Below are 25,294 nucleotides of genomic sequence, written 5' to 3'. Positions count from 1 at the left end.
ACACAGTTAAAGGGGGCTTGTCTTTCACGACAATGTCTCAACAAAAATAAGTATTTGTCATGTGGTTATCTCCATTACTGTTTTATGTTTTTGGTACAAGCAAAGCATATGAAGAAAAAGAGTGCAGTCATCTGATGTCACCTTTCATGACCTTCACCCCGTCGTTTGGGGCTTGATAAGATCCTTGTTTGTCCAAAACAGTGGTCTAGAACACGCACAGAGACTCAACCGTGGATTGGTGTTCATTTATAAAGATGGAGAGGGTGTAATATTAAGTGTTGTAGGTGGTGTGTTTCGAGAGTTTGGAGGGACACAAACCAACTTAATAAACCCAAACTTAAGACCTCTGAAACACACAGTCATCTATTTAAACACTAAAATCTGCTAGGTATAGCAAATAAAGAGGAAGTGATGTCATCACTCAGCACTGGACACTCTTCATCATCAATTTTAGAACTCACAAACCTTTAATGGACCAGTTCTCTGGGGTAGAGTCGAAGGTGCAAACCAAGACGGTTCAAATGAACAGCAGCCATTGTTGAGATTCATGAGGATTTGTAGTTTAATGTTGAAGAGTAAAGAAAATGAAAAACTGCTATTGCCTTTTCCCCCAATAAAAGTCATGGTAAAACAGGAAGTATAAATACAGTTGAAACATCAAATGGATTAATCAAAATGTCTTCATATACAAGTTCATTTGCAAATTAATTTAACAGAAAACAGAGCGCGTGATCAACATTTGGCAGCAGAGAGACAGCAGGCGAGCACGAGGACAGAAACAGTAGAAAACAAGATCCAGCTGCCGTGAGTCGCTGCTGCGGTCACAGTGGGGGTCCAGAGATCAAGCAGTTTTCACTACATCTTTGGCTGAGGACACGCTTCTAAAGGTGAGTTAGTGCACACAGGAAATGCAGCGGTGCTTTAGACGGAAGACAGACGCCTCAGCTCCACAGCCAAACACTGGTCGCCCAGACTACAGATGTCACCATGAGTTGCCTTGTTCTTCTGTTCTCGTGATGCATTCAGGTGCCGTCAGAATACTCAGGATTACCTTCTAAAATTAAATTCAAGATCAACATGTTCTGCGCATTATGACCACCAAACTGCAGCTTTTGTCTCCTGCAGGGGAAGGTGCTTCTCACCACAGTTGTCACGTGACATCCGTCAGTACTCACCAACCTCTCCTCCCACACTGAGAGTCAGTCTTTTTACAAACAGGCAGAGTCCCAGCTACTCAGGGTCACACGCCGTCCATTACAAGGCACATGAAGACTGACAGCCTTAAAAACACAGCACTGATTTTACACCTTGGGAGGAGTACCTGGAGGAAACCCAGGCAAGAACACAGCACCATAATCCAGCACAACCTGCCCCTTTGTCTGGCATGAACTGGGAACATGAACACACCATGAGAACTAACATCTTTAAAAACCTTACTCACTCACCTACAATCCCGCCGGAGTATCCTCCATCCATCCACTCATCTAACCTCCACCCAACCACTCTTTCCTCTCCACTCCTCCCCCAGCAACACATGTGCAGGTGAACTCTGCCTCAATCTTGCTCTTGAGGTCAGCACCACAGCTAATGATCAATCTGAATTCAATTTAAAAAACATGAAATTATATGAATATTTTGGTGAAAGTGCAGTACAGTTGTGGGTAAGCAGAGAATACAGTAAACAGGGACGCTGAATAATCATAAGCAAACTATCGAAGCAACTAACTATGCAGTTTCGGAGGTTGAGTGGTCATTATGTTACGGCCGACTCTCTCGGAGCATAACAGTTTTCATAACATAAGTTTTCCTTGACAATTCTGAATTGCAGGCAGCACGTGAATGCATCGCCCCTCAGACCTCCTGGTTGACCAACACACCTGTGAGCTGGGCCAAACTGTGTTCAAGAAAAAGCTCAAGTTTGAGTCACAAACTAATCCAGAGTTGAGTAATCTATATTGGGATTAAGTGAAGACGAAGGGAGGGTTCACTGTCGACAGCGCCACGAATCAAACAAGCAGCTTTAAGACAAAAATAACCTCAGTAGTATAAAGTTTGGCACTTGTGAGCTTGGTGTCAATTAAAGCCCAAATCTGAGAGTTTCCATGAGGTCATGAACTTGAATCCATTCCTAGTCTCCAGAATCCAAATGTGCAATCTTAGACAGCAGCCAGAAGTGAACGCAGCACGACCAGAGTGATGAATCGGGCGGAACATTCCGACAGCGGCGCCGTTAGAAAGCAGTGCTGGCCATGCTTCCGGGCGCAAAGAGACTCGGGATGACCTCCTGAGACGTCTCCACGTGTCTGTAGGCCATCTTCCCCTCCTCGCCTGCGCCGGGAGGAGCAACAGTCAAAGGCGAGACCACATATGTTAACAAACATCCACGCTTACAGTGACACGCAACACAACATTACCCAGCGCGAGAAGAGCTTGTTTGGCAGCATCTCTGACTTCTTCCTTGTCGGTGCGACACAGATACACCAGCTGGTCGATGCTCTCTTTCGCCTGGAAAACACAGGTCACATTTTGATTTCCATTGTTTGTTAAATTGAGTTGGTGAAAGCAGCGTATAAGAAAGTGAACGGCCCTGTCTCCACCGACAGGATTTGCGCATTTCAAGAGAATGTAACTCTTAAAAGGTTTATCCCATCTAGAAGATGCAGACACCATGTGACAGCAGGGGGCCGGGGCATCGTGCACACAGCACTGTTGATGCAGTAGCTTCCCTGAACCTCTGCAGCCCAAACAAGGGCATGCGCTGTTGCGCTCTGTATTTTCACGCAAACAAGGTACGCCAGTGCTCTAGAGCAGTGGTCCCCAACCTTTTTTATCACTGCGGACCGGTCAACGCTTGACAATAGGAACATGGTCCACGTGGTATGAAGTTGCCACTTTGACCCGTCATATGAGGCCTCGCTAAGACTCACAAACTCTTGACCAGTGCCCTAATGCCAGCTGACTCTGGTTGCTATGGTAACGTTTAAACACGCCTTCAAAATAGCATATAGATTACACCACAATACCGAATATAAAGTACATGAAAATTTTAACTCACCATATTGTTAAATTTTTACAACGAGACCGTCCCATCTGAGAGTGATGGTAGACGGCCGCGATAAATCCATATTTCAAGTACGACTCCTGGTATTGTTTGTTAAAAGCTTCTTCATCTTGCCCTCCACAAATAAACAGCTGTTACGTACACATTTTGCCAGCATGTGGGTTATATTTTAGCGCCTCTGTGACCGAGGCTTAACTGAGAGAATCCGGTCACTTTTCAAAATAAAACTTTTTTCAAAATTAAAAGATCCTTCAGACTCATCAGATCATACACAAAACAGAAACAATTAATTATTTATTGCGGTAACAATTGATCCGTGGCACGGTACCGGTCCCCGGCCCAGAGGTTGGAAACCACTGCTCCAGAGGAGGTTGTAGACGGTGGTGAGCTCACCTTCAGACAAGCAAGAGCCTTGCATCCACAAACCCGCGTCAGCACGTGTTCATCCTCCAGCAGCTCCAGACAGTGGACCAGAGCCTGAGGACGGAGCAATCACAGCATGTCTGTGTGAGCACACGACCACGACTGACATAGCGACTCCAGACGCAGACCTGCTCCCGATGCCGCGGCTGCGTGGCCACGCTCCTCAGCGCTGAGCTAGCCGAGGCCATCACCTTCCCTCTGGGGTCCTTCAGCAGCCTGGCCACAGCATGAAGACCCTCTCGCCGCAGACTGCACTCCGTGGGGCGCCGCAGAGCTTGGATGATCTGGTCTTGGTCACATGACATCAGAGTATGCACCAGCCAGACTGCAGAGAACATAAAGTAAACCTTGTGAAATGACATGAAACCTTGTTATCAGCGCCAAGATCTTTGTCATTGAAAAGTCCAACCAGCAGCAGAAACAGGTGCAAGTCATGTTCATCAAATTTACTAAAGAAAAAAAGAAGAAAAAATACCCTTGGTGCAAACTGTTGAGAAAAATGGAAAGACTGTACATCATGAATACAATTCTCAATAAAATAAATGTGATAAAATAACTTCATAATCATAACTTATTCTCTTATTCATAAATAAACTCTAAAGAAGATAAGGAAAGTGTGAATAAAATCATCGCCATAAAATGATCTAATTAATATTAAAAACTGCTCCAACAGGTGGTTTTACTGTTGGGGGTGCCATCACTTTCTTTATCATTATTTCATTTCAACAACTTCTCCACAGTTGGTAGCTGTCACAGATTTGCAACTGTCAATTCAGTGACACACTACTGCCACCATATGTGGCTCATGTATTAAAACTGAGCGTCTCACGGCCCTCAAGGCCCAGAGGTGTAAAACAAAAAAACTTGTAATGGCCCTCTAGGGGGCGCTTGTGGCCCTGTGGTTAAGAATCACTGCTCTAGGCCAACAGGGAGCAGAGCCTCGTGCCCTGAACGTCTGAAAACATGGCCCAAAAATGATCCGAATCACTCCCACAGTGGAATCACTTGTTCCTTGCCCAACTTCCTGAACATTTCATCCAAATGTGTCCAAAACCTTCAAGTTATTTTGAACACAGACAAACCAACGTTGTTGAAAACATCACTTCCTTGACGGAGGCATAAAGGTTTGCTGAGAGCTGTCTGAAATCCTGAATCCACGCAGAGAAGTGAAGCGTAAACAATGGGCTTGCAAGGAAAAGTGGGGCGCACCAAAACACAGATCCTTTTTTGACATGAGCTGGATGTAAAAAGTCTTAGTTGTCTTGGATAAAGGAGCAAAAAAGAGCTTTTTGACAGAAAAAAGACCAGCAGTCTTCACCTTCTTCTGCCAGCTCAGTGACATGAGACTTCATGTTTGTGATGCCGTTGGCCTCCAGGTAGCTCCAAAACTGAAACAGAGTCAGCGTCACGCTGTTCCTGTTGCCATCTCGTTTTGGCAGCCGCTGAGTCAGCACTCTTTCTGCCAGATTGGTGAACACTGAAAAAGAGCACCAGGAAGAACCTTACAAACAGCAGACGGTCGTCCAAACATCGCCGCTCACTCTTCCTCTCAGTTCAGAGTGTGTGATGACATTGGAGCACACTCCGTCTCGTACCTGCTTCTGCCATGCTGCTGGCCTTCTCTGGCAGGACGCTGCTGTAGGTGCTGGTCAAAGCGTCCACAAACTTCTCTGCAGAGGTGCTGTACACGCTGTCCATCCCCATGCACTGTTGCCATAGCGACACAGCACCCATGCACAGGCCCAGCTCAGGTATCACTACAACAGAGAAGGTGGTTCAGCACCAGTCAGCGACTACCTCTGCTGAGAACTGAAACAGTAGGAGACATTCTCACCTTCAGACGGCAGCGGGAGACGCTGAAGATTCTCCTTGATGACTCGCCGCACGATCTCGATGACACGGACTTCTCTCAGTAGGTTGTCCAGCGCGTACATCTCCCCGCACCTCAGAGGGCCGAACGTTCCCAGTCGCTTCAGAAACAAAACAAGTTTAAAATGAAACTCAAGTAGTTTAAGGAGACAAGTAGGTACACATGAACACGAATGACAGACAATATAGTTGCTGACTTGTTGCTGTGAATGAACAGCTTGTCGAGTGAAAGTGTATCAATTGAAAATGTATTCAGAGTAGGCAAGTTAAATGAGGATCAGACACATTTACTTTGTCAGTTATTTAAAATATAATTAAAAAGAGACAACACGTACATTTTATGAGATTTTTCTTACCAGCAACTGGGCACTGCAGTTCATCAAATGCACCACTAGGGTGCAGTCTAGGTCCGCACAGCCCGTGGTGAGCGGTGACGCTGGAGAGGAGCAGCAGTCCCAGTCTCTGTCCTGCAGAGAACTTTACACACACACACACACGTGTTTGGGTTGAGGTGAAGAGGGTTTTCAGTTCCTCCAGCGGCACCTCTGTCTCCTCCTCACCTCCCATTCCGACTCGTCCTCTCCTCCTCTTCGTCCTCGCCATCCGACACATTGAGGAAGTTGAAGCTGCACAGAGCAGTTTCCACAGTGAGACTGACCAGACTGGGAGTTCGGCTGTGTCTGCCCCCCTGTGAGGTCGCAACACACCATGTCATATCGATAAACACCACATGATGTTTCTGCAAGGTCCCGTCTTGCCTTCAGTGTGACTTGCAGCAGCCTCAGTTCTTGTTCCAGCAGCTGGAGTTCAGGAAACTGTCCTCGGTAGTCGTCCAGAGACGACACTACAGAGCCCAGCGCGTTCTCCAGCCCGCTGTCCAGCGGCACCTCTGAGACGTCCTCCTCCACCGACACTCGCCGGGCCAGGTAGGTCACATCCCCGCTCTCCTCCGTAGAGTTTGTTCCTGGAGACGTGAGGCCGAGCGTCTCCTCCGGACGATCGCCGGGCTCCACCAGACTATTCCCCTCTACTCTTTCTGGTGTGGCATCTGCAGCGGCAGGGGCAGGAGGTTCTGGAGTTCTGTCGGGGAGCTCCATCTCGATATCGTTGACGGAGACGGCGGACACCACGGAGTCCTCGCACGTCGGCCGGTCCGTGGCTCCGTCTGCGCTGCTCTCGCTGATGTGGCTGAGCGAGCGCGAGTAGTTGCTGGTGTGGCTGAGAGACCCCTCTGAGGGAGCACCATCCGCTGCTTCTTCGTCATGTTTGGCTGCGGCTGGTTCTTCTCTGCTCACGGAACAGAAGACCATCAGATCGACCTTCATCACCACACAGATGTGAGGGAAGTCTTGGCACCTTTGGCTGTCGGACAGGTGATCGGCTGGGATGTCGACGCTCGAGTGTGACGAGAACAGACTGGAGGAGGGGGAGTCTCGGTGGACAGGCAGCGAGGGCTGTCTCAGATGAACCGGCTGGATGGTCGGTATCACCAGCGTCTGGTGAGACATGATGCAGATGTCAGTGCCGCACATGCTGAAGAAGAATGGCAGACCATACCTTGTGGTGGGAGGAGTTGTGCTGCCCCGCAGAAAGCTGAGGACTGGACGAGTCGTCTGAGGACTCGGAGGAATTGGACCAGGCCGTCCCGTTCTCCATCTCCTCGTGGCGCCGCAGCATGTTCTGAGAGAAGAGCAGCTTTATAACCCCAGACACCAGAGAGATGGGGAGTTTGGGGGCCACACCGGTGGACGGGAGGAGGTTTCCTCTCAAGAAGTGCTCTACTGGGGCGTCTACGTCTCGACTACTTCGGGACTCTAGTCCTCCTTGACTTACGACAGTGTGCGGCCTCGTGGGAGACTTGTCACTACAGGAGCAACTTCGGCTAAGCGTGTCCCTGAAGGTGTCCAACAGCGGCCAGTGCTGCCGTCGAGTCAGATTCCGAGGCAGAGACTGAGTTTAAAGAAGCAGCGGGGCACAGAGGGAGTCAGACAGCGCTCACCCGTAGACTCTGGTCCACAAGTTCACTCTTCTATAGCAACTACAGATTCCATCATGACGAGCTCCAAATATTCTGTGACTTAAATTCTCTATTGAAAATAATTTAAATTCTCTTTTGATTCTAAGCCAGATTCTATCATGTTTGGACAGTGAAGACTGATTCCTTTCAGGAAAACAGTTCTGCGACTTGAGCATATCTGAAATATTGGAAGGAGTGCGGAGAAAATGATTTAAATTATTTGCTACATGAAGAGCAGTCTAAGCGGTGACCCTGAGGAGCACCATGTTTGTCTCTGCTGGTCTTCAGTAAAATAAAATAAAATATATATATCAACTCACATAGAAGGCTTGTTCCCGCAGAGACGGCGTGTCTGGCGGACTCTGGTTGAAGAGCGTGGAGAATCTCTTGTTGACGGTCGAAGCTTTGTTCACAGTGCTGGTGACCGAAGTCTGGTCGTCCTTATCAAACGGACTGTGTGAGAGAGAAGGTCAGAGGTGTTAGATAAAACACTTAGACGGCGACCTTGACCTGTGACCTTACTTCCAGGTGACCTCCAGACTGAGCTTGATGGTCCCGAGGTCGTTAATATCAACGGCGACAGTTTGAGGAAGTGCAGAGAAAAGGTCCTTGGTCTCGCAGGAAATACTCCCGACGATCACGTGGTTGGCTAAACTCTTCAGCTCTGTCACCTGCCGAGCAATAAACGTCCAGACTGAGTGATGAACCGACCTCAAAAATTGTGGCGGTAATGGCTCACCTTTATGGACAGGAAGTCGTTGATGAGCGGCAGTAACATCATATCTTCGCTGTCCCAGACCTGCTTGCCGTTCATCTCTATCCTGCCGCGCAGCTTCCACCGCTGGCGCCCGTATTTCATGAAGATCTGGACACACCACTGACTCCTCAGTCGCCTGTCTCTGAGACCTGTGAAGGTCAGGACTCACCTCATACTGGTCTCCAGCACACAGCCGAGCAAACCCGGCCAACCCTGTGAAGCAGATGGACGGAGTGACATCACAGCACAAACTCGATCTATGTGGAGTAAATCACTGAACTACTGAGTCCCAGGGACCCAGGCATTCAGACAGGAAGTGTTTGAGATTCATGTGACAGATAAGTACCACAAATCTACAGAGACAAGTCTCTGTGACTCACAACTCAAGCTGCTGGACGGTACAGACTTACAGACTCATAGAAAAATATCATCGCTATAGCCGCAGTTTAAAATTCAAGTTTAGACTTTTATTTTGAAATTCACACAGGCATTACTTTGGTAGCTTGACGACAGTAAGTGATTGGTGGAGGTTGAGATATTATTTATCATAGCATGAGCTCAATATTGATTCATTTTCAACATGTGATCATGATCTATGAGACTCGTTTCATTGAGTCACTTCAGTGAGTGAAGCTCTGCGTTTCGGCCTCGGCAGACCGAGTCAGTGCAAGTATTTGTTGATGCTAAATATCGAGTCGAGAGCTCTGAATGAATTCTCACCCTTCATCTTGATGTGGAACTCCCCCAGCTGGTTCTCCAGCTCGTTCTCCAGCACACACATGTTCTACAGAGAGAGTGAGAAACCCTGACTGACACGTGCAGCTGAATTAAGGTACTTGACTGCAGCGGAGAGCAAGGAATGTTTGAAGCCACAGTAGAGGAGTGTTGACTTATTTGCGATGCTAACCTCTGTGTACTCCTTGTATCCCTTGTTTGCCTCGGCCAGACTTTCCCTGGCTCCCTTGCTGACTGAGGAGCCCGTGTACGCGTTCACCATCTTGTTAGCTCCGTCCCGGAGCCTCCGCTGCAGGCAGTAGGCTTCGTACAACTCCTCGATCTGCAGGAACAGGAGGCCAGCGTTACTGGCAGTTCAGAAACGAACTCAGAGACGTGCTAGCAAGCTCACCTTACTGAGGTGGAACTCCAGTCTGCGGATGTAGCGCTCGATCATCTTCACTTGCTGAGAGAGAAACAAGGAGTCGTTTAAAACACCGCCTGAAGAGATGAAGTTACGAGGGGCCCCGAACTCACCTTGTCTAGTTCATACAGGAAACCCTGGAGGACAACAGAAAAGCACATTTCAAAATCACGTTAAACAGATGAACAACCACTCACTGTCGCCAGTTAACTGGTTTGTTTTTGGACACTGTGGGAGGAAACCAGAGTGCTTGAGGGAAATCCAGCACAGAAGGAGCATAAAGAAGCGGTTCACTCCAAGAGTTCCTGGAGTCAAACCTATGACCTACCTACTGAGAGGCTGCAGCGCAGACCACTATACCATCGAACAGTGTGTTTTATGTATCATTCCTAAATGCTTCATGTACTAGTCATGAAAGATCAGTTCGTCATGAACAATCCCAGTATCTATAATATATATATATATTATATTATATATTATATTATATAAGTCGTCTATAATCTTGGTGCTAGCTGTCTGGCGAGAGGAAAAGCCAGTGTTTTCAAACTGAAACACTAATATACTTGAAGGGGAAAAAAAGGAGAGAATGTACATGTGAGGTGCTCAACCCCATGGCTAACCCTAGCTCCGCTAACAACTCTTCACAAAAACCTGACACAGACTAACCTCACTGGAATGTTGCTGAGAACATGGGGCTGTTGAGTCGTGCAGTGTCAATATTAAAGGTGAAACTTATGAAAAACCCTGAGACATATTTCAGATAAAAGAGGCACAAAGTCTCAACTGACCAGTCGAGAGTTCCGCTTGGACTCCTTCATTTGCCGGCTCAGATTGTCCAAGTCCATCTGGTGGACCTGCAGGTAGGACCTGAGACAGAGACACAGTTAGAGATGAGCCCACTTGGTCAACATACGACAACATAAGCAATGGGGCAACACTGAGATACAAGGTGAAAATTCAGAAGGACAGGCCGAACATTTTAACTTTTAAAATCAGATTTGAACATGTTATTTAATAAATCTTTTTTTTTTTTTTTTATTTAAACTGTATTATTCCATAGTAGAGAGGGCATGGGTACATGTTGCAGCAGCACAAGACAAAAGAAGTGCATATTAGAGTATAACAAGAAAAACAGCTTAGGATTTGAAACAATATATACAAGTAAAGAAAAGGTGACTATGTGTATAGTCGTGTTGTGAAGTGATGAGGTGAAAAAAACTAATCTTTAAGATGGTTAACCTGTGATTTTGCAGGGAAGAGGGAGGGTGTCTAGGTGAGAAGAGTGTGACATATAGTGGCAATTTAAAGCTTCAGCCACAGTTCTTGTGACGTAACCAGAATGCATGTGTGACATCATCAGGTCACACTTACTGGAGACCTCTGCGCAGAGCTGCGTAGACCTCATCCAGCCGCTCCGGTTGAGGAACCTTGGAAAGAGGGCTGGAGCGTTGGGAGACGGTGAACATCCTGCTGGCTCTGCTTGGCCTTCTGCTCAGGCCCGGCGTGCTGAACACGGACAGATGTCTGCGACAGAACTGGGATCAGAACCAGCCGACGGGCCTGTGCGAGAGTGAGCACGCACCTGTACGGCTTGTCAGACGTGTTGACTCCGGTGAAGCTTTGGCTCCTAGTGATGGACTTGGAGGCGAGGCGTCTGACTGGACGCACTGACAGTGACATGGTGGAGAGAGTTCGGGACGGACCCCCTGGTGACACAACACAACATCAAACATGCAGTGCAGCAGCACGTTCTGATACACTCCCACATCAAAACAGAAATCTGACTGAGCTGTTACACGCCTCTTCTTCTGACCAGTGTTTTTCCGACTCTGGCCCGTCCACCGTCCAGTATCCTGTTTCCCCTCAAACGCCCGTCTCTCTTGCTGGATGAGTGGAAAACACCCACTCCCACTGAACAGGAAATGTCACAATCTGACGGGAAGTCAGATGCAACTGTGGGCAGGAAACGGCACAAAGGCCAGCGGAGAAAAGAGCAGCAAGAGGAGCGATGGAGGAGTCACAGCTGCACTTCAGCGAGAGACACCAAGTCCAGAACCAAGACTGATTAGAGCAGAAACAGATGATGTGTTCAGGTGCCGCCAAAACTGCAGGAAATGCCAGTGTCATATGGTCAAAAGCTTTATGTAGTGACCAAAAGAACAGGATGACAGACGCTAGAGCTTTCCCTGCATGGTGAGACTCATACTAGAACTGCGGCTCTTCCACATCCAGAGATGCTAGATGAGGGGAGAGGTGCCCGCAGGTCTGTCGAACAAAGAAGAGAAGGGGGTGGTTCCTGGGGAGAGGAAAGTCTGGGCCTCTTTATCTCAGGTGCTGCCCCTGCGACCCAGACTCGCATTCTTACAAAATATGAAACATGGTCCCAACATAAATGTAGGGCATGACTGAATTTAGCCTATTGTTTAAGAACGACCAACGGCAGTCTGAGAACCAGCCACTGCCCAAGTGACCCAGACGTTCAGAACAATTCATGGTTTCAGCAAGAGACGGCGGTGCTCCGTGAAAAAGACAAGTTCAATCTTGTACTTGGCAAAACAAAGATGGCTGTTGATGTCATGAGGAAATTTTGTTCTAAAAATAATCAAACTTTGAGAAGAGATAAGGCAAAAAATATTATCGCAACATGTAACAAGTAAAGAGTCAATAACAATACGGGCAGGTACGTGCATTTGCTTGCCCCCTGCAGGCTGGAAAGTATAACCATGTAAACAGTCAATCAGTATGTTTCTGCACTCTAGGAGGAAATCAGAGTGGCCAGAGGAAACAGGCTCACAAGCATGAGGAGAAGATAGAAACGTCACACGTTCTTGCTGTGAGGCTTCAGCACTAGCCAACGTGACCCCGTGTTATTTAGATAGTTCTTTGATCTGGACAGAAGGTGATGTGTCAAAAGAGTTTTTAATCCCTTTATTTAGTGTAGAAGTAGCCCAAATTTGATCCCTGAGAAATACCACCTCCCAGAATCATATCATAAAAATGCTTCAAAGGCATCAAAATTAAGTCAGATGATGTGTGTGATGAACGACACGTCGACGCTGAAGACCAGTGAACAATATCAGTTCATAACTCAATAAATCACACACCTAAACAGACACACACACCTAATAACTTCCTCACACTAATCCAAGTAAAATTTGCTGAATCCAATTTTGCAGTTTTGCTGTTCAATTACCGGTGAATAAGTCAGAAAAACTCCAGAACACTCTCAACCTTCGCGTCATCCATTCATCAGCGAGGGCTCCACCTGGACTCTGAAAGCCAGGCCCGGCCGCTGCTGCCTACCTGCCCTGGTGGGAAGCCTGCAGCCCGGTGATGAGTGCGGTCACACCATCTGCTCGCACAAAGAGCCAGCAGCAGCAGCCACTGTGCAGCCAGCCGTCATGTGACAGCCGCTCTATTGTTTTCATTCTCTCTGCGCTAACTCTCCTGGAGTTTTCTGGAAAATATCTGGCGCTCCGATTCCCCTCCACACTGGAAACGCCTCATCACGCCACGGACAACATCCCCGGACGTGTCATACCGATCACCTGTCTGGGAACATTTTAGTGTCTTGCAGAACTTCTGCTGGACTCTTCCTCACTCTCCTGCTCGTAATGTTTGAACCACATTCAGATTGATCAGTAATAAATACCAACAATGAGAAAATTTCTTATAATAACAGGGGTGTTTTGACTATCCCCTGAAAATAATTTGAATTCAGGGGGCATTAAAGGACTAGAATGTCTGTGTGAAAATGCGTTTATCATAATACGGGCAAAAATTAAAAGCAATTGTATAAAAATTTGTGGGGTTTTCTTAAATCAAAATATATTAATTTGTTAAGAGAAAAACATTGAATTAAACAACATAAGAGATTAGAAATACAAATAAAAAAAAATTAAAAAAGCAAAAGCAGAAAAAAAGCAGCTGTTAAACTGGAGACAAAAAATAGAGGGGTCACATGATCAAATGTAACTGTTTTGAGAAGCCACCAAGACAGGAAGTGACAGTCAAATACAGTGACAATTTAATGGGGAATTTAAAACTCTTTATACTCTTGTAAAATGGGAAAAAATGAATAGGTGTGACATAAAAACAGCTACAAATGTTTGATTTTATTTCATGTTACATGTACTTTATTACAGTATAAATCACAGTTTTTTTCCCTAATAAATACTATGGTCTACATGCATTTTGAGGGACTCTATTGAAATAGGGTAAATAAAAGTTTTATTGTTGTACTTTGGTCTCCTGAGGACCACTTTATGAAAATATAATTTGAAATAAAATTTTTGAGGCGAAAAAAATGAAGAAACAAGTTTCTTGCTTTTAAAATGGAAACAAAAATATTAAATATTCTACACATGAATGTGAAATCAAGACTGAAAACACAACTACATCATGAATACAGCTTCTTACTAGTTTCTCAGGCGCGAGCTTTGGCAGCACTGAGGAGCTGCAGTGATGCGAGCAGACCGATCTGTTGATGAGGAGACCAGCTGGGCTGGTTGGAGATGATCGACCAACAGAAGCAGGAGACCATCTCCAAACACTTGGAGCTAATGAGTGACAGCTGCAGATGAACCTGACGAGTGCCCTTCCGTCAGCGCGGAGCAGGAAGCGAGGGACTCGAAACTTGTGAAAACAATATCAAGCCTGGAAAAACAGTCTGGATTTCTGCTGAGACCTTTGGATTCTTGTGTCAGGATTTGGCACAAACCACGTGAGAGTTGGAGCCTGACTGTCCTGTTGCGGACTGTCAGGCAATACAGATGTGGTGTCCAGTGGAACAGTGGACCATCCAGGTCTGACCGTAGTGACGTCCAAGTCCAACTCGGTCTAAGTTCTGTGCACTCTGTGCCGCAGACAGATCGGCAAGCTTTCTGAACCAAGACGGTTCTGTATGGAAAACGCCAAGCCTGGACCAGCAGCAGTGGCCAGTGGTATAAATAAGCTCAACCATAGCACCAAAAATTAAATGTAGAAATTCAAATTCATGAGGTCTCTGAGGTGATGCATACCTACAAAACTCCAGTTCAATTACCATGCGCCCACTGCTCTCTCTTAGCACTTCCCTCCTCAGTCATCCCCGACCTCCCTCCTTCCTCAGCTCCGTGTCTCTAGGAAATGAAGCCAGCGGTGAACATCCTACCGGACGCGGCGCTGCAGACCACGGGGCTCTGCTGATGAGTCACACGACGAGAGGCGGGGCTCGTTCCGACCGACAAGTTGGTGATTCTGGGAAATGATTTCAGTTTAGTTTCCTCAGGATCAGTATGTTTGACCTCAGTTTCTTCAACTTTCTGAATTGATGAATGTTCCACTTGGTTTGGAAACAAAACCAACTCTTAAGACAAATTAAGTCATGACAGCGGATTTCATTTCGCTTACTCAGCAAAACCACATTACCCTGCTCTCTGTTCAGAGTCACTATGTACTTTCTTGGCCTATTGTTGTGATATATTTATTATTTTTCAAGACAATTTTATTATTTATATAGATTTATTTTTGAGTCTATTATATTTTTGTTAAAAAATATATATTATGTCTTCATTTGTTCTTGTTAATTGATGGTGTCATAAAATTGTTTGATAAAATTGTATCTTCAATATTTAGTGTGTGGTTGCTGCTGTAACAAGCCAAATTTCACACTGTGGGATGAATATGGGAATATCTTATCCTAGCTTATGTTATCTGTAGAAGAGCTGTAGAAGACGTTACGAAACTTTGGCGAATTAATGTAATTTAAAAAAAAAATCTGTATTTAAAAATCTTCATCTGAAATCTATATATTCATCATATGGTAGTATTTACTGTGGTGACTGAACTAATCATTTTATTGACTATTACTTCTGTTTGATGGGGAAAAAATGCTTTTAAAATAGGATCCATTTTTTGAGTTTTAAGAATCCTTCTCTGTGTGGCTTCTTTAGTGAGTTCAACTCTCAAAGATAGAAGTAAATGGATCGTGTCTTTTTAGAGAGAGTGTGAAAGTGCATCAGGAGGCAGCCATCTTGCTAACATGCTAAAGTAGAGTCGCAGGGGCAGCTGTTAAAGAGGCCCAGACTGTCCTCACTCACGGGGAAAAAAAAAAAAAAATAGTGTCTTAAAAGCAGGTAAAATTTGAGATACTGAAAAAAAAATCAAAAAGAAAAATAGACAAAAAAGTTGACAGTAAAAATAGAGAAAAAAAGGAATAAATTCTACAAAAACAACAGTAAAAGAAGCAAAAAAATGAATTCTATTTCCAGAATATATTTAATCTAAGGAAAAAAAACTACGTACATTTTCCATTGCTTATCTGAGTCAGATCGCGGGGCAGGAGTGAAAGTGAAGACTTCCCTTATTACAGGTCTTCCGGGGAAAAATAAAATGTAAAAAAAAAAACTCCTCTACAAGGTCACAGAGAAAAAAAAAATTAAAAAGAAAGCATGCAGAAAAAACACTGACAGAAAAATACTGACCGAAATAAATGAGGTGTAAAAAGGGAGAGGAATAAAAACAGCTAAAAAGCCACAAGTTCAAGAGGTCAGCAGTCACGGAAATTGATAAAAATGAGGAAATTGAAACCGACTGTCAGCACAAATGTAATAAAGCATTTTACTTTCAAACTGCCCAGGGCGTATCTGAGGTCAGGTCATGGAGGCAGCAGCTAAATTAAAGACACCCACACTTAGGAAACACCCTTTAGTAGGAATACTGAGTGGCAGCATGTTTACTGTTGTGCTGTCAAGCTGAAGCACTTCTGACCTAATTCACCAGTCTGAGTTCAAAGCTATCTCAGTTGCTTTTCTAACTTCAAGCAAGAGATTTCTTCATGTCTCGCTCTGTGTCCTCGATATCTAATTCTATTGCATTGACATCACACTTAGCAACATGCTAACTTTAATTTCACATGCTGTTTTAGGTACAGAGGAGACTCAATCAACAAAAGCAGCTGCAGCAGAAGAAGTTTTTGGTGTCTCCTCAAGCTCCAACGTCAATAAACAACGTTTCCTGTTATTTCACTCCAACCAAGCACCAGCTTTGGCCCCACTGACAGAACCACTCTTCACTTCCAGCGTCCCACCTCCGGAGCCATCAGAGACAGGAGGGGATATCGCGGCGCTCAGGGGGGCTGGAACTCTGGACCTGACAGCTCAGAACCACTGACAAACACGCACAGTGAGAAATTCATTCGTGTTTTTAAGCCCTGAAATGAAGCTTCTCTAGCGGTGACCTGACCGAGGCCCTCGGCTTTACTGGTCTCAACTCTTCGGTCAATGAGTTACACCAAGTTAGAGGCAGACAAACACCAGTTAATGATTGCTCCCTACCTCCATATCCACTGTACATGCTGTTGGTCTTCAGGTCACCACTCAAGAACTCAAGGACGTGAAGCCTGTCTCCGGTCTAGAAACTGTCTCTCCACACCTGTCCACTCTCCATGACTTCTGGCTCGTCTGGCCGACTCCTTCAGCGAGAGGAAGGGAGGTGGTGGTCCCACTCCTCCTCCTCCTCCCTAGTGACATCACTGTTTACTCATCCACCTCCTCCTAGTTTTGAAGTGCGGTTTAAAGTGCACACACACACACACACACACACACAAGAGAGACACACTTCAATACCACCGGAGACTTCGGCAGACCTCAGGAAGCAGAACCAGGGTAGACCCTCGCAGGAGTTCCTGTGTGACCCCACCAGCTCTCTCAGCAATGCTGCTTGATCCAGAGTTGTGTTACTCAGAGTTGGAGAGACTCCTGGTGGACAACCAAGGTCACTGACTACAGACTATGCTGCACTCCTGGAATATTTGGCCTGGTATTTTATTGGTGAATCATGTATGAGTTCCCTTATTTTGAAACACATGAGGAGCAGAAAATACAGGAGTACAGCTTAGGCTGCATCTTCATCCTTGTAAAATTATTGTTATTATTATCTCTGTTTTCTCTGTGTCTTATCATATTTGTTGATAAGACAAAAATACATATTCATCAGTTCATATTTATTTTCTTCTACCTTTATCCAATCCTTTTCATTGTTACATCAGAAAATGTATTCCTTGATTTAAATATCACATATAAACATGTATATCTGGATGATTAGATCCAATAAGTTCCTAATTACATAAACATTTATATTTTTCACGTTACCAGAAAAAAATGTTGTTCACGATCATATTTACCTGTATAAGATTTTTTTCAAACATACTGCTTTAAAAATATATGCAATTTATTTTTTTTTGTTTTGTCATGCATGTTTTTACTACATTGTTATTACATTCAATATGTTTGACTCAAGTTTCAGAAAAAATAAAGAATAAGAAACAATTATTCCGTTCCACATTTTAAGAATTATTTCCTTTTATATTTTTTATTTGGTTTTATTTTTATTTTTTCATTTTAAAATACATTTATTTTCACCAATACATAGTATTTTCCTACTTTCACATTTTGCAATAAAATGTATTTCATATCATGTCAAAACTGCATTTAATTACACATTTAGAATTATCATCACTTTACCACAACATACTCATTTAATACTTACTTACTTTCTATTCTATATGAACACATGTATGTTAAGTACTTTCACGTTTTACTTTTCTAATATTTTTATGTTTTTATGCCACTTCCACGTCTATACACAGAATATTCTTCCATGTCAATGAATTTATTCAATTTGAAAAGTCTCTTTTTAGTTTGAGCAGAGTTTTTCTCCCCCCAAATCCAGTCTTTAGTTTTGACCTAAACAACTACAGTAATTCATATTTGCCAACAGTAGGAATCTTTGTACCAATAACTGTCTACTGCTGTTTGGCTCCTTGACGACTGAAGTCATTGATAAGAGGATCCATAAAGTGTTATGTTTCTTATCTTTCTTTATGGGACAGTAAAGACTGGCTCTTATTATTTAGACAAATTACATTTCATTTTAGCGATAAGACAAGAATGCCAGTGTCCACGGCGCTGGGCGTAGCAGGAACGAGAGTTTTTCAGTCTCCTGTGTCTCTTCAGGTGAATTACAGAAACAACACTGGCTCCATTCTTGCATTAGACAAAGCAACTTATCTGAGAGGAGAAAGCAAAATCCAAGACAAAACATGGACTTACTGCGCCCACAGAAGGGCCACCATTTCAGTAGTACCATTCCTGAGCTCACTGAGGTTCTCACCTCTTTCCCTCCCTCATAGCCTGCTAATGTTTTGGACAATCTCTTTACTGATAGCACATCTCCACGAGAAACACAGGCAAACCAATGCTGTGGGAAACATAAGCTCTTAGGTGGCGGGAACTAGAGGTGCATCGACTGCCAGTTCCTAGTCTCAAACAGGCTGATACTCACCTGTATTTAATATATACTCAAATGCAAATATTTTTCACATAAACAAATCGGACCTGGGGGAACTACTCAAAATCATTTAGTCTTCGGTTGCAAGTCCCACATTGTAGTATTACTCCAAATGTAGAATATAAACTGGAATTGTTTTTTAAATGGTTATATTTTTATAATCTGCCCATCTTGATGATGTCATAGTGCTCATATCATGACTGATTCATGTGATCACCACAAGTGTGAACAAGTGCGATCCTTTATCCTGAGTTTCAATCTTAATTTAATTTTAAATTTAGAAAAGCAGCACACGAGTCGCAACAGACATGGACATGTGCTGCTGATGGGTGTGATATGCAAAGTCTTCCCCGGGGTTAAAACACAAGCAAGCTTGAGACACATGATATTGATCATTCAGAGAACAAATTGAGTCAAAATGATTTGCTGCTTTATTATTTACCAATAGTGTTTTAGACCATTTTCTCAAAAAATAAAAATAAAAAGTGTAACAAATATACACACGACAATCATAAAATGCAAAGGGTTTCTACAGGAAATGCGCTGCACAGCAAAGCGGCAATACAGCGCCATCTACCGGAATGGAGGTGTCTGATCCATGAATGTTTTCGAAAGTATTGATATTAGAATTTTTTAAATCAATATATAAGCCGGCCGAAAATCGCGATATAATTGCTATTCGATTTTTTTTTCATAACTCTAATCATAACCACAAACTCTTTTGATTTGTGTGTTGTATCTGGAGTTGTTTTTACTGTGATATTACACAAGTCGAACCCAAGTCGTGCTGGAGCGAAACGCCAGGTGCGTGTCACGCAAGAGCAGCGAGTCACCAGTGAAGCGTAAAAAGGAAATAAACAATCCGCAGGCACCGAATTTGACTCACGCCAGCCCTTCTGCAGACACGTCCCCGGTGAGCAGTGCCTCGCACCACTCGGATAAATTCAATTAAGCGTGTCATCTTTTTGATTGTGCCCGCATGGTCACAGCGGTCAGTCGGCCCAAAAGCAAAACTCATTACAATCGTATCATTCTAGTGAGTTTAGTAAACAGCTTATCTGCTTCCCGACTTCACTAAGCAGCACATAACTCTGTGCCTGAATGAGTGTGTGTGTGTGTGTGCGTGTGCCACTGTAAGGTGGGGACTTTCTGGTTGATCTCCAGCTGGTCATTAAGCTGCTTATCTGTCACTCGAGTGGACGAGGCTAATTACAAGTGTGTATCCAGTCTACCATGTTTCAGAGTCGCCCTCTATGAACGCGGCGCTGGAGCTACTGCGATCTATCAAACGACACTACACTCAAAAACATCCACAACAATGGCTGAGTCTTTCAAAGTAAAGCGACTCTTCCAATTCTATTCGTCTCAGAAGTACACAGGTTCAGTGCGTCCCGTCAGAACGTGATGACGTCCAGGTGATTGGATCATGGGCGCTGGCGGTGTCGGGGAAACTGTGTCATCAGTCTAACGCCTCGTGCGACCTCGAGGGTTAAGCTGCAGCCGCAGGTGAAGACACAAGTAGAGCAGGAGCTGTGAACTGATGCTTTAATCTGAGACCACAAGCTGTTGAGAACATTCGGTGGTCCTCACAACCAGCCCAGGTAACAAGGCTTCCACAGCTACTTTGATCAAGTGAGTCAGCAGAGGGTTGAAGTGAATGACAAGTCTGAGTCACTGTTGTATTCAGACTTGGAATTGTTCACAGTTGCACCAAAATACTGTTTAAAACAAGTCGGGTGACAACAGCGTTTTCTTCCCGTCAGCGTCACACATCCCTTCATAACAGCGATCTTCCTCAATGCTGCGTCGACCAATCAAATGCGTGTGTGGATAACTGTGAGAATTCACCCCAAAACAAAGATGCCGTCCAATTTCTCATGTTTACGCCCTCTAGCTAAAAGCCAGGTCAACATGCAACGCCCTTTCCAAACGTCAATATATGCTAATTATTAGCATTAGCATGCTAATCCAGCATGAGACTGCTGCAGGTGTCAGATGATATTTTATAGCAGCAGTACGCTAGAGGAACTCTCCAGACCCTTGCAAAGCCTTAGTACTTGTGTGGTGACCTGCCACCCAAACTGAGTCAGTGCAGGAAGTAGGCCTCAGCTTACCAAGCAAAATGATTAACTAAACAAAATCGCACCTCAGTATTCCAAGTCCCTTCACTCTCTTCCTCTCCTGCTAATTATTAGCTTTAGCATGCTAACCCAACAACAAAAAACTGCAGGAGTCTGACTATATTTCGTCGTAACAGTAGACTCGATGAACTCTCCAGACCCTAGCAAAGCCTTAGTGTTTGTGCTGAGACCAGTTGCAACTAGGAACAGGTAACTCAGTCAGTACAGGAAGTAGGCCTCAGCCAACCAGTATTCCAAGTCAATCCATGTCTGACCATCACTTGTCCGTGTCAACCCTTCACTCTCTTCCTCTTCTGCGTTGACTCGGTGTCAGACGGAAAGGCTCACAGCTAATCTACTAATCCCTCTCATCTGCACCACCTGCAGGGAGTGGACGTAAGGAGACCACCGGCCGGGCGCAGGACAAGAGCGATGACACAATAAGTAACAGGATTACATGTTAAAATGAAAGAAGACGAGTGAGAAAGGAGGAGCTGAGCAGGATATACTGACCTGAGTAACCACCTGAACTTCCGGACAAAGGCTATAGCCATGCTTGTGAATAATTTGACAGACATCCCCATTGAGGGTCCAGGATCTCCCTGAATGGGGGCAACGCTACTCTCTCTTCTGCTTCAGCCAGGAAGGCTACCTCCATGCTGTCATCTTCAAGGTTCTCCCCACTCTTTAACACAATATTAGTCCTATAGGGGGAGTGTTCTATTGGTCGATATAGCTCACACTGAGAGCCCTCCCTCATTGTCAAGCATCAAGGAGGTCCACATAAGACATACAACACTCTCTACCCCCCATCTTTTTTGATGGCGTCTTCTTGTCTTTCCACGTTCCAGTGCTTTAGATCAGTGATTCTTAACCATAGGGCCACTAAAGGTTTTCTTGTTTTACATCTCTGGGCTGCGAGACACTCAGTTTTAAAACATTAGCCACATATGGTGGCAGTAGTGTGTCACAGAATTGACTTGACAGCTGCAAATCTGTGATAGTTACCAAGAAGTTCTTCAAAAGACAAAATGATAAAGAAAGTGAAGCTGCCCCCAACAGTGAAAACTGTTCATTAAAGCACCCGTTGAAGCAGTTTTGAAAATAAATTAGAACATTTTTTCCAATTTTCTCAACAGTTTGCATCAAGTGTATTTTTCTATTTCTTTCTTTAGTAAATTTGATGACTATGGCTTGCACCTAGTTCTGCTGCTGGTGGGACAAGGTTTGTTTACATGTAAGTAGATTAAATATGGTTATTGACCACAAATGAAATCAAGAGTCATGAATCAGTTCTATTACTTTATTACTACCATTTGTTCGGGGAAAGCCCCCGGTTTAGATGATGTAACACAGCAAGCAAGCTTCTTAAATCTTGACTGCACAAAAGTGTCAGGCAGGATTGAGACAGAATCCTGGGGAGAACCCTGAAGGCCTTGTAAAGAGGGGGCCAAGCTAGGTACACTGCAATGTTTATTTTCTCCAGGAACTTCAGGGTTCCTCCAAGCTACAAGAATAACTTCAAGTGGGTGAAGCTAATAAGCAGGATAAGAGGAACGCTCCATATTCAAGATAAGAGGAACGGTGTATATTCCATGGGAGATTATTTTATTGCTACAGTTTGTGGTCTTCGCTTCAACAATAACAGCCTCGCAGTGATGGTGAGTTGTGTTCCAGGGTCCATTTGTTTGATTTGGTGTCAGATTTTGGATCGTTTGTTATGAAGTTGGACGAGTGCCCAGGGTGTTAGCAATTCTAAGAATGCTAGGGAGAGATATGAAGGCAAGCACGTACAGCTCAGGGGATAACAATCAATTTAACGATTGATGTCCACATGCGGCTCTGCCTTCTTCAACCGAGCGCTAGAACGTGACGGATGCCTCAAGATAGATGAAGGTCGATCAATATTTACCGTCTGATTTCCAAGATCTGAGAGAGGGAAGGGTGGGAGTCTCTATCAGCAAGACAAAACAGTACCCAGAGAAAGGGGACTTTCTCTCAACAAAACACATCCACCAGAATCATTCCCTACATTCCGAGCACGAGACCTCCAGGCATCAGCTGAGCTATGTGGTTTATCCAGTACCAGTGGGTCCAGGAATGTCCAGATCTGAACTGTGGCGATAGAAAAGCACTGCGACACAAGAGGAAGGATTATTTTCGCTCCCACTTCGAGGGGTCGGCCACGGCTAAGCTGGAGTTTCCTTCTGTTGTTCTAGTGAGAACAGGAGAATTCCAGGCCTCGCTTGCAACAGAAGTGAGGATGTCAACAAGGTTCCCACGCCAGAGTGATCTGCAATCACCACAACTTTCCCACCAAATCCACCAATCACTTAGTTTCATTTCGCCCACCCGTCTATGCAGAATGTGCAGAATATTCCCTTCCTCCTTGTTGAGATGAAGTCATGTGCCACACATCTGCCCACAAATATTCCCGCCAAGGACGTTAAGGATTCTGAATCCATTTATAAATATACAAATTCCCATGATGGAAATGTAGAATAGATGGAACTAAAAAGTGAAGGGGCGGACAAAAACAAACATGGCTGACAGCCAGATCCATCTCTCTCTCGAGGCAATTTCTGACCCTCTACAAACACTGGCTGCATTAATGATTCGCTAAACAACTCACACACCTTTACCTCTCAGGCTCCGCCCATCCAAACCTGTATCAGGCTCCGCCCGTGGGCGGCACACTGGAACAAAACAACAAGCGCTCACTCCACGCTGTCAGCCTGGAAACTACCCTACTCTCTGAACATCATCATAAAAAAGATGGACTTATTTTATCATCATTTTTTATTTAGCACGTGCATTTATTTATTTGTTTGGCGTATGTGTTCTTTGCACTTGAAATATCTTTAGCAATATTTAGTTAAAATCATTGTAGGCCGGGGCTTTTTTAGGCTAAAAACTGACACTAGCTCATTTGCAAGGGTCTGTTATTTCAGAACCAGAAATGATCACAACATTCACTGCATTTTTTTTGGAAATTCTGTTACAAAATGAGGCATTTTTGGCTGCAACAACAAAAAAAAGTTCGCAAAACCCTGGAGGGACAGATAACACAATATTGTTTACTTAAATGGAAAGAAAACAAATACCCTATTGACGAAAATAATATCACTATCTTCACAAACATGGTTGAAGCACCAACAGAAGCTAAGCTCAAGTTCAATACGGTCAAAAGGGGTGAATATTAGACAACACTCTCTAGGTGTGAGAAAGATGGCAACATTTCTTCACCTGCTTTAACAGAACAGACTGCTGGAAAATTAACGTGAACCCTGAATTATTACCTCACAATTGTATAAGTGTGGTTTCACTCTCAAGTCCCCGCCCCTAACTAAGCTAACCGTTCAATGAGTCAATCGTGACTGAACTTGACCGCAGTTGATACAATCTAGACGTCTCGAAGGGTTGGCAATAACCATCAAGCCAGTACTGGTCACAACAAATGCTCTGATGATAATTATTCTCTGCATGCTCTGGCAGATAAAGCCTTTTCAATAAACAAAGCATTTCGTGAGGATCCTCAGGGACCTCAGCAGGACGAGCTGGGAGGGCCCTTCCGGAGGAAATGAAGTCTCGGAGGAAGACTTCTGTCTTACCTTCATATTCAGCACAAACCAGGGCGCACATTAAGTGTGAGAGCGAGTGACACAGACTTTGTTCTGCCAATGAAATTAGAAGCAGATGAGTGATCTCACTGTCTGCTGCCATATCCGTTTCATGCAACTTGTTTAACCAGTGAATGATGCCCTCCATCACCAAGACCCCTGCGCCCAGACAATGGAGCCACTGTTTGGTTGGCAAACTCTGTGAGTGTGTTGGTGTGTGTGTGTGTGTGTGGTTAACGTTCCCACAGTCCTACTGAACAAGCATGTCATCAGCGACACAAAACACTAAATAAACTCAACAATCAAGTCCATTTAAATCAACCCTTACACGGACAAGACAATAGTGACTTCATTGGTAAGATCGGTAAGACACATAACAACTGCATATTTACAGAAATAATTCCTTTATTTTACAACACTACATGCTTTTCTCAACGTCTATTGTTGTTGTTGTAAAATATCATTATTATTTTACTATTAGGGAAAGAATTAATAGCAATAAAAAGAGTGTAGACATTTTTAAGTATAAAAGTAATGTGTAATGGATAGAAAATACTGCGTTGGCTGTGCGTTGTTTTGTGTAAATAAAGTTTGATTGAATAGCACGACTGGACGGTTGAATTCAAGTAAATAAAACATAATATAACCACGTAATTAAAAAGGACGAGACAGAAACGTAGGTCAAATCTCGACGTTGATGACAAAACCAGAAGAAAGGAAGGTGAGTGAACGTACATGTTCGCGGTTCTCATCTTCTCCCTGGGATCAAACAAATCTGCCGCTGATCCACTTGAGCACGTCGGTTCTGAACGGCATAATTCCAGTCTCCTCCGTCAGCCCATTGGTTCCGAAAGTCTTCACGCGAGTCAGTAATTGAGCAAATGTCAGAAATATTTCAGCGAGTGTCAAACTGGTGGAGTTTGAGCAGCGGTACCAGCATCAAGTTCGTGAAGCCAACA

General features: G+C 44.4%; 1 protein-coding gene across 2 annotated transcripts; it reads right to left on the bottom strand.

Annotated features, from left to right (window-relative positions):
• Nucleotides 1–544: 544 nt before the first annotated feature.
• ripor1 (RHO family interacting cell polarization regulator 1) lies at nt 545–25,294 on the bottom strand. 2 transcript variants are annotated; one of them, XM_053884718.1, is made up of 26 exons: nt 25,071–25,294; nt 16,582–16,800; nt 10,848–10,971; nt 10,637–10,789; nt 10,054–10,132; nt 9,379–9,402; nt 9,254–9,307; nt 9,035–9,184; nt 8,848–8,911; nt 8,297–8,340; nt 8,110–8,235; nt 7,893–8,041; nt 7,691–7,823; nt 7,187–7,303; nt 6,911–7,033; nt 6,710–6,849; nt 6,112–6,640; nt 5,914–6,041; nt 5,710–5,830; nt 5,319–5,454; nt 5,080–5,241; nt 4,803–4,961; nt 3,613–3,809; nt 3,455–3,538; nt 2,415–2,505; nt 545–2,328 (listed from the first exon to the last, which is right to left on the bottom strand). In XM_053884718.1, the coding sequence occupies exons 2-26, from the start codon at nt 16,598–16,600 to the stop codon at nt 2,231–2,233; spliced, it is 3,204 nt and encodes a 1,067-aa protein (XP_053740693.1). In that variant the 5' UTR covers nt 16,601–16,800; nt 25,071–25,294; the 3' UTR covers nt 545–2,230. The 2 variants fall into 2 exon arrangements, with proteins under 2 accessions (XP_053740693.1, XP_053740694.1); XM_053884719.1 differs by lacking the exon at nt 7,187–7,303.

The sequence above is a fragment of the Synchiropus splendidus genome, chromosome 14, assembly GCF_027744825.2.
Source record: "Synchiropus splendidus isolate RoL2022-P1 chromosome 14, RoL_Sspl_1.0, whole genome shotgun sequence".
In the NCBI taxonomy this organism is placed as follows: Eukaryota; Metazoa; Chordata; class Actinopteri; order Syngnathiformes; family Callionymidae; genus Synchiropus; species Synchiropus splendidus.
This window is presented reverse-complemented; position numbering and strand designations above follow the sequence as displayed.

Excerpts from the sequence above, each read along its gene's own strand:
- ripor1 (XM_053884718.1), bottom strand. Across the intron at positions 5,831-5,913 it reads AGGACGAGTCGGAATGGGAG|TTCTCTGCAGGACAGAGACT; the intron begins GTGAGGAGGAGA and ends GTGTGTGTAAAG. Across the intron at positions 5,455-5,709 it reads ACTGCAGTGCCCAGTTGCTG|CGACTGGGAACGTTCGGCCC; the intron begins GTAAGAAAAATC and ends TTGTTTCTGAAG.